Below are 15,874 nucleotides of genomic sequence, written 5' to 3'. Positions count from 1 at the left end.
TTAAAGTTTGGGATATGCTTATAATACTAGTGTCTTAAAACCATTGTGAACTGTTTAGGAACTATTAGAAATCCATTGTAGCATGCAGGGTTTCTGCTTTCAGTAGCTAAATGGATATTTTTTTAAGAAAAAAGTTTGCTTTTTCTCCTATAGGCAGCAATGGATTTTTGCATGAACATGAACACAAAAGCAAATAGGAAGAAGCTGGTCCGGGCGCTCTTTATAGTTCCCAGACAAAGGTAGGTAAAAAAAAAAAAAAACAACAGTAATTTCTTAGTGTTTTTACCCTGCAATGATGATTGTAAGGTCTAAGTTCTTATTTAATTATCTCTTAGAAAATATCCCTTGTCAACAGAACTTATTATCATTGTTGTTAGCATATTTTCTAGAACTTATTTCTCACTGATTTTTGTTCATGAGCTCTAGTGGGAATATTTCTTCTGATGCTTTCCTGTTATTTTGAGAGAAAAAATTTAAGAATTATAGGAACTTAAATAACTTAATCATTGCTAGAAGCAACTTGTTTGCACTTTTGCCTCTGAGGAGAAAAAATAATAAATGGTATATCTTTTTTTTGGAGAGTTTTTATTTTGTGGAAAGATCAGACTAAATTGATTGTATCTAATTTTTAAGAGTTGTGTTTAAATGAAAAATTTCAAGTTTTTTTTTTTTGTAATTATGCTAGTTTGGACTTGGAAGTCACATTAGTGATTATGTTGCTGGTAATTCAAGAAACATATTCCGTTTCATAATGCTGGTAGAGAATTCTAATGCTCTAACTTACACTAAATTAAAACCCCTACTTCACCCGCATATTTTAGGACCACAACAGGTCATAGATTGTTGACCTTAGGAACCTGGAGGAGATCCATTTCTGTTTATTCAACAGTGAATAATTAAAGGATTTTGTTAACTATTATCATGATTACATACATCATAGCTAAGATAGATACTTTCCCCAGAAGATACGGATTCTGAGGGACTTCACTAAATATTTCTTAAGCAAAATTTTAATATGGTTCATTCATTGGTCTCTTAAATGGTAACATTTCGCAGTGAAACCAAATCACTACTTTTTTCCTTTATATTGGTTTTTATCTCCTGTCAGCAGCAGCATTAATGAGCATTTGTTTTTTCATTTTAGTGGGACAAGGGAGATGGAATGTGCTAATATAGTGAGTAGATAATTGAGAATTATCTAATTGAGAAAATCATAGATGAATTATTTTTATTATGTAAAATTATGTACTGCATTTCATCAAATCTTAGGTGCCATCAGTTATGAGGTGCATCATTATTTCATGTACAACTAAGAAAGAAAAGAATATTGCCAGTTACTTTTAAGCCTTTGATTGTGAGACACATTCTACTTTCAAACTCAAAATTTCAAACTCAAATATTTTTTTCCTTAATATTTTGGACCAGTTTTTTAAAGTGATTCTTTTCTTTACCTATACAGTGGAGTGTTTACTTTCATAGTTGTCTTTTCAACTGTTTATTTGAATGAAGAAACGTAGTAACAATTATGTGGACTTCTAGCATAGAATGAACCAAATTTAGCAAAAATAAAAGGCTTTGTTAACAAAAGAAATTATGCAGTAATATTAAATAGTTTACTGATAAGAGAGCATCTTGTCTCCCTTTGTCCCCATTCCTTCCCACTCCCCCACCCCGGAGAAAACTCCTGAAAAACTATATACTATTACTTGGTTTTATGCCAGTTACATTCTTTATAACTGGATTTATGTGCTTAGCTCAGCAGTTAGCTGCAAATTAGAAGTAGTTGGAATCTTCTAGAAACAGACTTGAAAGTAGTAGGAAGTGACAATTTATGGTTTGAGAGGAGAGAAGAAAATAAAGATACAAGTACTTAAAATGTATATCCTTTTGGAGCTATGAGGAAGAGACCACATAGTCTTATATACCTGAAATATATAAATATAATAATTTAGGTTTCTTATATTCAGCCTGAGTGATCAGGAAAGGTTAAATTATGTTCTAAAATTTATTCATTAACTAAGGGTCTACTCTATACTGTGATTAGTGCTGGAGATACAGTGGTGAACAAGACAGATTCAACTCGTATTCATGCAGCTTACAGTTTTGAGAGGAAGAAAGAGAATTCTAAGTGCAGTTGACAGGAAGAATCCCAGCATGCTTTGAAGTATATAACACGGGGAACTGATTGACTTAGTCTCGGCAGTAAGAGAGGCTGCCTGGAACAAGGGTCATTTAATCCGAGACCTGAGAAAGGAATGAGCTAGGAGAGGGATGGATGAGGAGAGGGAACCTAGAAAGCACTTCTGATAGAGGCAACAGAACCAGAGACAGGAAGGGTCACGCATCAGACTACTGAAAAAACCTGTTTCTTGGTTTCCCTGGACATTGTTGTCTAGACTAAGCTGCAGGAGGGAGGCCACGTTTACTTCTTATCCTCAGCACTGAACACAATGCCTCACAGACAGAAGGTGATAAAATTATGTAACCTGGTATTTACAATGCCCTTTCTCATCTAGCCCCTTTTCAGCTTCTTCAGTCGTCATTCTAGCCACTCTTCTTGGAAAATCATGATCTGTAATGATTTCTTGAATACCCTTTGTTCTCTGCTTCCAAGCCTCTGCTTTCTGCTCTATCTGGGATATCCTGTATTTTTCCACTGGAAAATCTCCAGTCTTGAACTCTTAGCATAAGAGTTATCTTCTCTGAACAACCATCTTTATTTCCCTTATGTATATATAGGTGCTCTTTAATAGACTTTCGACTTAATGTCTTCATACATAAAAAGAATTCGGCACATTACATTAGGCATATTGGGTCAGTGTTGGTTTGTGCCTATGAAACTAAAAATATGGGCCCTTTAAAAGAGGACTAGATCTTTTCATTTTGAACATCTACAACATCAAGTGTAGTGTTTGATACACAGTAAGGGCTTGAAAATATTTGATGAATTAATATTGGTCATATGCAAATTTAAAATTTTATTTAAAAAAATAGTAATGCACTCATAGGACTCAAAACACTGAAGTATAAAACATGGTGCTGAAAAATATCTTTCCTATCCTTGTCTCCCCATCTACCCAATTCCTACTCCTCCCAGTAGGAAACCACTGTCTTGATTCTTGCATCCTTCCAAAGTTGCTTTTGCATGTGCAAGAACATGCAAACATTCTTATATTTCCTGCTTTTTTACACAAGGGCAACTTATTATACCTATTGTTCTGAACTTTACTGTTTTCACTTAACAGTATATCTTGGAAATCTTTTCATGTCAATACATAAAGATTTCTCTTGTTCTTTTTAAAGCTGCAGTGTTTCTTTTTATGAATGTACTGTATTTAACCACTTTGGACTTCCAGTCTTTGCCATTACAAACAATCCTGTAGTTGTATAATACCTTTCCTTTCTTCTTCCTCCTCTGCATTATGTTAGCTAGTGGTTTATTCATTTTAGTTTTTTTCACACACACACACACACACACACACACACACACAAAACCCAGCCTCTAGATTATCTATGTATTTATTCTACTGTTTTACTGTTTTCTTACTCATTATTTTTGGATTTTACCTTTATTTTCTTCTTTTTTGGTTTCTTTCATTCATTTTGTTCCTTTTTTTGGCATTTAATATTATATATTGCTGTCCTCTGACCCTGGTTTTAGCTGTATCTCTTAGTTCTGACATGTGGTGATTTCTATTTTTATGTTTTCTGGAAATTCTCCAATTTCAGTTTGTTATTCCATTGTTACCTAAGGAGATATTTGAGAGAGTTTTGAAATTTCCAGGTAGTGGGACTTTTTTGTTTTGTTTTCTGGCTTGGTTAATAATTCATATTTTTATTGCACTGTGATTAGAGAATACTGTGTTACTTTTGTTTTATGGAATTTTTTGAAATTTTCTTGCGGCCTTTTATATAGTCAGTTTTCATGAACATTCCACAAACATTTTTAGAAAAAGGGGCACCTCTCTCTTTGTGTGGCATCTCCCTCCCCTCCCCCCAAAGGACATGGATCCTAGTGAATGTCTTTATTCTTCTCTATGGCCAGGATTCCCTCCTTTATCCGTTTAGCCCCTCCAGCCTGAGCCGACTATAAAAACCAGAATGAATCATTTAATAGTTACTTGAGTGCCTATGACTGTGAGGACCCGAAGGTTTTATATGTGTGTGTATGTGGTAGAGAATTTAAGCTGTCTTACCTAGTTTGTATAGTTTGGTTTAGGAAGCACTAAACTCGATAACTCTTAAGGTTTTTACAGTTCTTTTCTTTAAAAAAAGCAGAAAACAAAAAAAACAAGCTTTATTGGAATATAATTCACATAACCATACAGTTCACCCATTGGAAGTATACAGTTCAGTGTTTTAAATATATTCAACTATCACAACAATAAAATTTTGAAACATTTTTGTCCCCCTAAAAGAAACCTTATATCTATTAGCAGGCAGTTCCATTCCCTCCCTGCCCACTCTCTCCCCTATCCTAAGAAACCACTAATCTACTTTCAGTCTCTATGGATTTACCTATTCTGGTATTTCCTATAAATGAAATCATAAAATATGTGGCCTTTTGTGCCTGACTTCTTTCGCTTAGTAGGTTTTCAAGATTGATCCAAATCATAGCATGTATTAAAATTTCCTTCTTTTTTAAGGCTGAATAATATTTCATTGTATGGATATATACCACATTTTGTTTACCCATTTGTCAGTTGACGGACATTTGAGTTGTTTCCACTTTTTAGCTATTATGAATATGCAATTGTGACTCTTTGTGTACAAGTTTTTGTGTGGTCTATGTTTTCAGTTCTCTTGGGCATATACCTATGAGTGGAATTGCTGTGTTTTAGGGTAACTATGTTTAACATTTTTAGTAACCACTAAACTGTTTTTCACAGTGGCTGCATTTTACATTCCCAACAGCAGTGTATGAAGGTTCCAGTTTCTCCATATCCTTACCAACACTTGTTATTGTCCCCATTTTGATTATAGCCATCTTAGTGTGTAGTGGAATCTTACCTCATTGTGGTTTTGATTTGCATTTCTCTAATGGCTAATTATTTTGAGCATTTTTTCATGTGCTCATTGGCCATTTGTATGTCTTCTTTGGAAAACTGTTCAAATCCTTTACCTCCTTTTAAGTTGTTTTATTTGTCTTTTTATTATTGTTGTATGAGTTCTTTATATATACTTTTTTTTAAAAATTTTATTTATTTATTTATTTTTGGCTGCGTTGGGTCTTCGTTTCTGTGCGAGGGCTTTCTCTAGTTGTGGCAAGCGGGAGCCACTCTTCATCGCGGTGCGCGGGCCTCTCACTATCGCGGCCTCTCCTGTTGCGGAGCACAGGCTCCAGACGCGCAGGCTCAGTAGTTGTGGCTCACGGGACTAGTTGCTCCGCGGCGTGTGGGATCTTCCCAGACCAGGGCTCGAACCCATGTCCCCTGCATTAGCAGGCAGATTCTCAACCACTGTGCCACCAGGGAAGCCCTCTTTATATATACTTTGTACACGTCTCTTATCAGATATAATTTGCAGATGGTTTCTTTCATTCTGTGAGTTGTCTTTCACTTTCTTGGTATCATTTGCAGCACAAAAGTTTTAAAAATTGATTTATTCCATCTTTACAGTTCTTAAATATCTGATGTGAATCACTGTTTTAACTTTCAGTTGTGTTCTTCCTTCATTAAATACATAATTAAAAAAAAATCTCAAAAGGCTGGCATTATATCTCTTAGACTGTTAATTTGAAGGAATCCACAGAAAAGAAATCTACTAGAAACCTCCTTAATTATATATTTATATATCATCCTACAGTTAATTTGTAGTATAACTGTCCACACATATAATTGAAATTTCACATAAAGTGCTTACATCTTTTAAAAAAAATTTTATTGAAGTATAGTTGATTTACAATGTTAATTTCTGCTGTACAGCAAAGTGACTCAGTTATACATGTATATATTCTTTTTCATATTTTCCATTCTGGTTTATCACAGGATATTGATATTTCCCTGTGCTATACAGTAGGGCCTTGTTGTTTATCCATCCCATATATACTAGTTTGCATCTGCTAATCCCAAGTTCCCAACCCTTCCCTCCCCCACCTGACCTCACCTTTGGCAACCACAGGTCTGTCCTCTGTGTCTGTGAGCCTGTTTGTGTTTTGTTTCATAGATGTATTCATTTGTGTTGTATTTTAGATTCCACATATGATATCATATGGTATTTGTCTTTCTCTGTCTGACTTACTTCGCTTAGTATGATAATCTCTAGGTCCATCCATGTTGCTGCAAATGGCCGAGTAGTATTCCACTGTATATATGTACCACATCTTCTTTATCCATTCATCTGTCCATGGACATTTAGGTTGTTTCCACGTCTTGGCTATTGTACAAGCTGCTATGAACATAGGGATGCATGTATCTTTTCAAATTATAGTTTTGTCTGGGTGTATGCCCAGCAGTGGGATTGCTGGATCATATGACATAAAGTGCTTACATCTTAAGTATATGTGTATATCCACACCTAGATCAATATAGAGAACACTCCTAGCCCCTCCAGAGGTTCCCTCACCTAAGCAAACTTTCAGGTGTGAAGTCAGCCAGAATCAGGGAACGTACTTAAGCATGTCTTAGTGCCTTGTTTTGAATATAGATGGACCTGGTATTGGTTTTAGTGACTTTGAAGCCATATGGATTTTGCCATGTTTTAGCAGATGGATGTATGTTCAGAATCTCTTTACATTAATATAAACAGAATATTCTTCAAAGGTGAAGTGCTTCACTTAAGTCTTGGACAGCTTTTCCTGCTCCAGCTTTTAGGAGCGTTTGCTGGAGTTTTTGTGAGAGACTTTATAATTGGACCTCCCCTTGCTAAAAAATGAGAAACTGAGTTTTGGGAAATCTGTTAGCATGCTGTACCACTTGATGGCACTGTTGAATTGGGAACGTGAATGTTGTGGAAAAAGTCATCGGAGCATTTGGTTGTCTATTTCAGAGTAAATGATCCCAATCTTTTATTATATTTTCTCTTTTTTAAATCATCATCTGCTTTGGTGTTTCCTATGAAGAAAAACCTTTGTATTCTTTAATTGAACAGTAACAGTGTTCTTTTACATTAATTTTTTTCTAGACATTTTTGAACACAGAAATAATTAATAGCTTTCAACAGTTAAATTCTTTAGATTTTAAAGAGACAGAAAAAAGCTGGACTTTTTTTTTTGAAAGCTGATTGATTACAAAATAAAAGCCTTTAAGATTCCTTTTTTTTCCCCCTCAGGAACAAAAGTATGTTATCCTGCTTTCCTGTTCTTACTTGTAGTTAGTAACTGGATGTTTACTTACTTGATGATCATTAACTGCTTGTAGGATACTTAAATGTGTGATTTAGGAGACCTTGAAAGTATAAGCAAGGTTTTATTATTATTTAAGAAAAAAACATTCTTTTTAAATGGTTCACTCATTAATTGTTGGTAAAAATAATTATCACTCTCTGAAGATTATAAAATTCAGTTTTCAAAGGAAGGATCTAAGTTTATTTTCTAGTTCACTTTTAGAAAAGTCAAATAAAATAAATTATATATCTAGCTTAAAATTTAACACAGAAATTTGCTTTTTATGTTGATTAAAGTGTTTTATAACTTTCATGTGATTAATATAGCATTTAGCACTCCATTCCCTTTGGGCTTGCATTTGTAGGAAGGTGGAAAAGACAGAAACATACTTAAATAGGACTAACATTGAAAAAATATATAATTTCTTGTATTATTTGCATCATAGGGGATCTTATTTTGTGAAGTAAGGAATGAACATTCACAGAACTTGGAAGATTTAAGTGGGGCAGGATGACATTTAGTATCAACTATCCATTTAATTGTAAAAAGTATAGTGGAAAAAGGAATTTTAGGGATTTCTTAGTTTGAGAAGGATTTGGTGAGTTTATTAGTAGAGGATTCTGAGAAATGGAATATCTGGCTTTACTTCCATATGACCAATTATGAAAGAAACAAAAACTAGGATTACTATCTACTTGGAAAGGCTTTTTTTTTTTTTTTTTAATTAATTAATTAATTAATTTATTTTTGGCTGTGTTGGGTCTTCGTTTCTGTGCAAGGACTTTCTCCAGTTGCGGCGAGCAGGGGCCACTCTTCATCGCAGTGCGTGGGCCTCTCCCATTGCGGAGCACAGGCTCCAGACGCGCAGGCTCAGTAGTTGTGGCTCACGGGCCTAGCCGCTCCGCGGCATGTGGGATCTTCCCGGACCAGGGCTCGAACCCGTGTCTGCTGCATTGGCAGGCAGATTCCTAACCACTGCGCCACCAGGGAAGCCCTGGAAAGGCTTAATTAAAAGAGTTAAGATCGTCTAGGGGATCCTTAAACTAATTTTTAAATTCCTGTTGAAGCTGAAAGTGTTGACCTGTGTTCTTAGTTTACTGATGTTACTCTGCATGGATAGCACAGGCTGCTTTACTTTAAAATGGGTGGCTCTATCCACCTTACTTTTGGGGCTGGGAAAAAGCTTTGAAGTATCACTAGATTGAGCCAATTGGAAGAATAAAAAAAATGAAGCAAAGTATAGGTGACTTGCCCAGGAAAAGAAGAAAAAAGGAAATGACATAGTTTGGTTAAAATTTTTTGCTTCTACATGTTATAATCTCAAATTTTATTGAAAAATACATTGAAAAAGACAATAAAGATTAATATTAATTTTGTAAACTCAGGAGCTAATTCTTAAAAAAAAAATCCAGGTAGAGAACCATTTAGAAAATATAAAGAAAACATTAAAAAGTTTAAGAATAAGCCAGATGATATACTAGAAGTTTAAAAAAACCACTTGAAAACCTCAGTGAAACAAGTAATTTTTTTGGAAAAAATACACATTTTCAAAATTGATTCAATCAAGACAAAATTAAATAGACCAGTGATCATGGAAGAAAATGTAAAAAGTTATCAGAGTAATTTCTTTGCTGTATCGTTTTTTCCAGAGCATAGGAAGGAGAACTTCCCATTTCATAATATGAAGAAATAGGCAAAATCCTAACAAAAAAAAGAGCGAGGATGTTAAAAGTGTGGACCAGTCTCACTTTCTAATGTCGATATAAAAATTCTAAGTAAAACACTAACAAATTATATTTAATAGTATATTAAAAACAAACATCCAGCATGATCAAAGAGGATTGATCTTAGGAATGAAAAGCTACTTTAAACAGGAAACTTATTAATATATGTAACAGCAGTAGGGAAAATAAACTATATGATTATCCCATTGACTGCATAAAAGATATTTGATAGGGCTTCCCTGGTGGCGCAGTGGTTAAGAATCCGCCTGCCAATGCAGGGGACACGGATTCGAGCCCTGGTCCTGGAAGATCCCACATGCTGAGCAGCAGCTAAGCCCGTGTGCCACAACTACTGAGCCTGCGCTCTAGGGCCCGCCAGCCACAACTACTGAAGCCTGCGTGTCTAGAGCCCGTGCACCACAACAAAGAGTAGCCCCTGCTCACTGCAACTAGGGGAAACCCGCGCGCAGAAACAAAGACCCAACTCAGCCAAAAATAAATAAATAAATAAATTAATTTTAAAAAAAGATATTTGATAAACTAGTGCTTGTTTGATAAAATATAAAACTTGATCAAATTTAATATTATTCTTATAAAAATTGGATGATACTTCATTAATATGAAGAATATTTTAGAATAAAAGCTGACAGTATCTAAGAAATATCTATCAAGCACCTATGAACAAGTAAGTAAATTATATACGTTAGAAGCTGATAAACTCTATTTAAAAAAATAATAGTGCAGGGTAAGGGGCTAGGGGTGGGATGGATTTGCAGTTTCAATGGTGTATTCAGAATGGGTCTCATGAAGGGGGTGTCATTGGAACTAAGACTTGACCTTTGTGAGGGAGTAAGTGGTGGAGATATTTGGGGAAAGCAGACTCCAGCTACTGAGAAGAGCCAGTGCTGAGGCTCTGAGGATTACTGGGGGTCTGGTGAGACTGGACAGAATAGTAGGAGATGAGGTCAGGTCAATTCATGAGGTCACAGAGTGCTGTTTGAGAGAATTAGAACCTGAGCCTCCCGACTCCCAGTGCATTACTCTTTGTTATCCCGTGACCTCAACTCTTGAGTCTTATTTTTCTGACCTGTAGTTGTGGCAGTTGGGAGGGGTAGAACCTGGGGCATAGGTTTAAAGTTCTATATTTGTAATTGATCATGAACTGAGAAAAAAAGTATTTGTTGCTAAAGTGGATATGGAAAAGCTAATGTTCCAACTAAAATATAATAATATATTAAAATATAATACTCTAACTAAAGTTTGAAAATTTAGAAAGTAAATTTGGTATTAGTATGAATCCATCTATTATGCATGAAAATTACGTGTGCAGTTGCCCTAGGCTTTTTTTTTTTCCTGCACTAGCAGATGTTAGGAAAGTTATTACATATTTGTGAGAGTGTCTTACAGGATACCTCTTTTTTGTAACATCAGCAAGGAGTAATGTGACCCACATGTGTGCATTTTCTGTGTGACAGGAACTTAACCTTCAATCGATAAAACTTTTAAAATAATTTAAAGAAACATTTAAAATAAAGCTTAACACTAAATGTTTTGATTCAGCTCTTTACATAACGGACTGTACTTCTCATTTCTTTAAAGAAGGGTATAATGCATTTAAAATTTTTTGAGGTACTTTTACAGAGCCACCATATTCTTGACTTCTCTCAACCTCTGTAGTCTTATTTCCGAAATGGTGGTTCTAATGTCTACCTGATGGGGTGGTTATTAGGATCAACAAGATAAATAATGGATATTGGATGCCTAGGACAGGGCCTGGCACATTGGTAAGAAGAAATACGTGATAAGTTTTAAAGGAAATTATAATGGTCAAAGAGGAATACAAAGTTTTTGAGGCTCCTTAGGCATGAATTTGAGCACTTTCCTCTCCTTGACTCCACCTTTCAAATTTATGTCCATTCTTCCTTCCTTCACTATGTCCCTTCTGAGTTTTCCAGGTCTAATTCTCAGCCTTTCATGGTAGGCAGAGTTTTCTCTGATGATCACACCATTTTCATGTTCTGTAGTATAGTGATATATTCAGGGATATGTAAGACTTGTAGAATTATTTGTCTGTTCTAAATGGCTTCGGGTTGTCGTAGTTTTTGAGCTCTTGCTTTGAATTTTTCTAGTTTTTTGCTTACTTCCTCCCTGTCAGCTCTCATTACTTGCTGCTGTCAGTGCAGCTGCTTTTATTAGTTCCTCACGGCTTCTCATCTTCAGAGTCTGGTCTGCTGAGTGTTGAATCATTGGATAATCAAGTTTTATAAAATAATGTCTGTGGCAGGAATGGAAAATAAATTTTTAGCTTGTGTGTTGATTCTGATTAGTAGTGGCTGCCTGGCGTGCTGGAATCTGGAGTTGCATCCAAATTTGATGAGAAAGTGCGCCGGTGATGAAAGGGGGCAGCAGCGTGAGGAAACGCAGATCTGCGTTTACTGTCCTGAGTAAGAATCGAGAAGCCCCGTGTGAGAATCTGAGTGGGTTCTGTAATGGGTAGAATAAGTTAGTGTGTGGGCTTTGTGATTTTTTTTTTTGTTTTGACTTCTTAGATACCCTTTTGGTTATTGGTTACCCTTTTACTTTACATTGAGGTTTTGAAATAACTTATCCATGGATAAATGAAGGAAATGATTTAAAAGGATTGTTTTATACTGTTTAAGTTATCTTTGTTTATTTACTCAGTAATTATGTGATTAAAACTTTAAGCCATGTTTTCTTTGCTTGGTATTTCATATTTTATCAAAATTGAGTACTTGATGAAAATTGCAGATGTGCAGTAAATGTACTGAATGGAAAATACCAGATTATTAATAAACTTTCACAAGGCAAATTGAATTTCCAAATACTTCATTATGATGGCAATACATAGGCATGTCTGTATGATTATTATTAGTTTTTATAATCATTTAATGTGTGAATATATCTGAGAAAGTTTAAATTTTAAAATGAGTTATTTCTGGTATGCCTTTCCTTTTACACATATCACATATAACTTTTGCAGGTTGGATTTGCTACCATTTTATGCAAGATTGGTTGCTACATTGCATCCCTGCATGTCTGATGTAGCAGAGGATCTTTGTTCCATGCTGAGGGGGGATTTCAGATTTCATGTATGTATTTAAGCATTTATTTTGTAATATATATATATATACACACTTATGAGTGAGGATTCTTTAGTTTAAAAATATTATTATTTTATTGGTAAGCACATTTTGAAACTTGATAGTGGTATAACAGTTCAGAATATATGGACTTCTAAATTTTTAAAATGTAAATCTACTCAACAAAGCTTGAAATTGATAAATGCTATTCCAATTTGGAGATGAGCTCTTGCTGCTACCTTGTTTTCCCATTGTAGGTTCTGCACTTCTTGCTTTTGTAAAGTAAAAACATTCTCCAAGGTCAAGAGAGCCAGCAGGCCTCATTGGTGTTCCCAGAAGAAATGTAGGATTGGCCATGACAAGTCAGGGCACACAGTGCCTGTAGGATGCCTATTTAGGTGTTGGGGGTCCAACGTTTGGGGCACATGAAGTTGCGTAAATGCTCTGATCTCAGTGAGTGCTGTCATAGACCATGTTTTTATTGATTCTTGCCTTAAGAATCTTTAGCTTGAAGAAAGATTCTTAATAGAGTGCCCATGAGTGGTTCGCCCAAATCCATGTTACCCCACCATCTTGTGGATACAGGCTTGAAAGGAGTAAAAGGATACCTCAGCGGTGACTGAAAGTGAACATTGGTAGAATTTGAAAAGACATGAAACGCAAGTGTTCATGTATGCCCATGGAAAAATTGTGTTTGTAAAATTTAGCTTTATATAGCAAGTTGCTTGGAATGCAAATAAATGTTTGCTCTGCTCAGTATGCATTTCATTGCACTAGCTATACACAAATCGGTAGTATGGCTGAGCACCAGAACAGACATAATTCCTGAGGTCAGGAATCTCATGATGTAATTGGGAAGATAAGGCATAAATACTCATAAGAGCAAGAGTGAAATAAAAATTTAAACCCTAAATAAATTTGATATTATAAGGAAGTGCATGCTTAATTGCCAAATGAATTGTTGGAGAGTCAGTGCCTTGAGTCCAGAGAAAGCAAAAGTCTGTGTGAGGGGTGGAATGGCCTCTAAAGGCTTCTTGCCATGGCTGTTAATTTGTTAGTATGAGATTTGTGGGTAAGATTTTTCTGGGCCAGCTTTTTTGTGTTTCAGACTTTCATAGATAATATTAATCAAGGACAGGTTTCTATGTCTAGAGAAGTTTGGAAACACTGAGATCCAGGAAGTTAAACCATTTTGCTTTTGTTTTATGGTAAGAATTCTCAAAGCTTTAATAGGGTAATGAGCACTGTGAGCCTTCTGGAAGGGGCTGAATATACAGTCACTCAAAAGACGCACTGTTTACATGCTGCTAGTTCGGGGGCAGATGCGTCTGAAGTCATATTGTTGGTATTTTAATCCCATCATACAGATACAGACAAGACACTGTTTTACTAGCAGGCAGTATGACTGCATTGTATGAGTTACATGTGTACACCCCTCCACCAAAGCTACAGTCAAACAAAACATGAGTTGCTGGACCAAGCATAATTAGTGCTTTTGGTGAGAAACCTAAAATTAAGAAAATTCTGTTCATGTGTACTTCCCATCCCATCTTTGAAAACTGGGGTGAGAGTTGAGGGAATTGGCATTTTTGTTATTGTTGTAAGGTTTCATTACAACTAGAAGAGTATCAGGATTCCAGAGTATATTTGGGAACTGCTGTTCTCAGGGGAGAGAAGAGAGGGCACTTGATGTCATCGATCACCTCTGCTTCCTCCAGGGTCTAGCCTTTCCCACCCTCAGATCTGCAGACTTTGCCATTGACTTTTTATCAGGCAATAAATGTGCTCAACACTCTCCCATCCTTAAAATAAAAACAGGAAAACTTTCCTCAACTGCACCTCTCCTCCCATCCTCTTTCATTTCCTTCTTGTTTGATGTTGTAGAGTATACGTGTCTCTTGCACTTCTGACGTTTACCCTTTGTTTTACCATCATAGCGCCCTGGCAGAAACCACCAGTGTCCTCCTAATCGCCTCATCCTAGTTGATGTCCCTGCAGATTCTGAATTGCTGGACTCCCCTGCCTTTTAGGAAACTCATTCTGACTCTACCACATACTAGCATTGTAACTTTGGCCAATTTACTTAAGTGCTCCATACCTCGATTTCCTGGCTTGTTAAGTGGGATAATTTGTATTTTAATAAATTTATTTATTTATTTATTTTTGGCTGCGTTGGGTCTTCGTTGCTGCGCGTGGGCTTTCTCTAGTTGCGGCGAGCGGGGGCTGCTCTTCGTTGCGGTGCGCGGGCTTCTCATTGCGGTGGCTTCTCTTGTTGCGAAGCACAGGCTCTAGGCGCGAGGGCTTCAGTAGTTGTGGCACGTGGGCTCGGTAGTTGTGGCTCGCGGGCTCTAGAGTGCAGGCTCAGTAGTTGTGGTGCATGGGCTTAGTTGCTCAGTGGCATGTGGGATCTTCCCGGACCAGGGCTCGAACTTGTGTCCCCTGCATTGGCAGGCGGATTCTTCTTCTTCACCTCACCACCAGGGAAGTCCCAATTTGTATCTTTTTAAATGTGATTGTTCTTACTGATTAAATGAGATAATTCATATAAAGCTCATCACACAGATGTCATTATAATAATAATTACCTCTTTACCACCACTCTCTCCTGCTTCTCACTTATGACTGCTCTCCTCAATATCCTTTGCTCTTTTTTCCAGCTGAGTTTATATGTTGGTGTTCCTTCCCCAGACTTTCTTCCTTCACCCTCCTTTATGATGGAATACAGTTTACCTGGGGTTCAGGTGGCATCTATTTCCCAGCAGCCTCACGTATATATCTCTTGCCAGAACCTCTCTCCTGGTGCTTAGTAAGTTCTCATGTACTTTTAGCTAAATACATCCATAAAACTCATTTTCTTCTCAAAAATGTCTTTATCCTTCACTTTCTTATACCAGCTTCTATATTCTCCCTATAAATTTGCAATATATTTTATCTAATCACTGAGGGAAGTACATCTACTTTCACCCCTCTGACATTCGGGAGCCAAATTTGCCAAATTCTATTGATATATCTGCTAAAACACCTCCTCAAGGCTAGCGTCTCTCCTTCATTCCCAGTGCTGCTGTCTTTCACTCTCTGTAGCTTGAATTAGGAGAATAGCTGTTTCACCAGGTTTCCCATCTCTGGCTTCTATCCAGCTCCAACATATTGTCACAATTGATCCTATTTGTCCCGTGCTTAAGAACCTCACCTGAGAAATAACGCTGGTTAGCAAAACAGTATGAAATCTCACCTGGTAGAGAAATTCTAGTTAAAGCAACGGATTTGCTAATTTGACTAACAGGTTAGTGAAGGTAATAACAATGAGAAACCATCACGTATACTTGAGATTGGAATTTGGAGAAGGAATTTGGCAGCATGTTTCAAGATCCTTAGAGGCATTCATACAGTGGACAACTCTGGGAATCTGTCCCAAGTAAACAATTCTAAGTACCCCAGAAAGCTTTATTCACATCATGAATTGTAATAGGGAAAAAAAGGAAACTAATCTAGAAGTCCAACAGTGGATTAAGAAAATGGTCATATAATCATAATGCTGAAATGATATAGAACCATTGAAAGTCTTGTTTACCAAAAAGTTTTCAAATCATAGAGAAAGTGCTTTTTTTTAAAAACATTTTTATTGGAGTATAATTGCTTTACAGTGGTATGTTAGTTTCTGCTTTATAACAAAGAGAATCAGCTACACATATACATATATCCCCATATCTCCTCCCTCTTGCGTCT

At 36.3% G+C, this 15,874-nt stretch overlaps 1 protein-coding gene and 1 long non-coding RNA gene across 12 annotated transcripts in view; both read left to right on the top strand.

Annotated features, from left to right (window-relative positions):
• Nucleotides 1-15,874, top strand: part of UPF2 (UPF2 regulator of nonsense mediated mRNA decay) — a gene marked incomplete at its 3' end in the record, with an annotated part of 208,980 nt that overhangs the window by 29,615 nt on the left and 163,491 nt on the right. For all 11 annotated transcript variants that reach the window (XR_014242607.1, XR_014242608.1, XR_014242609.1 and 8 more), the window contains exons 8-9: nt 154-239; nt 12,050-12,158. Coding sequence is in view for 4 of the 11 variants with exons in the window: in XM_082385282.1 (XP_082241408.1) it covers nt 154-239; nt 12,050-12,158 (195 nt within the window). The remainder of the gene's footprint in view (nt 1-153; nt 240-12,049; nt 12,159-15,874) is intronic.
• Nucleotides 2,848-7,415, top strand: LOC309625747. Its single transcript, XR_014242729.1, has 2 exons — nt 2,848-5,161; nt 5,472-7,415. It is a non-coding gene; the product is annotated as an uncharacterized lncRNA (long non-coding RNA).

The sequence above is a fragment of the Balaenoptera borealis genome, assembly GCF_965194805.1.
Source record: "Balaenoptera borealis genome assembly, chromosome: 3".
NCBI lineage: Eukaryota > Metazoa > Chordata > Mammalia > Artiodactyla > Balaenopteridae > Balaenoptera > Balaenoptera borealis.
The sequence above is the reverse complement of the archived record's forward strand: the minus strand, read 5'-3'. Positions and strand labels throughout refer to the sequence as shown.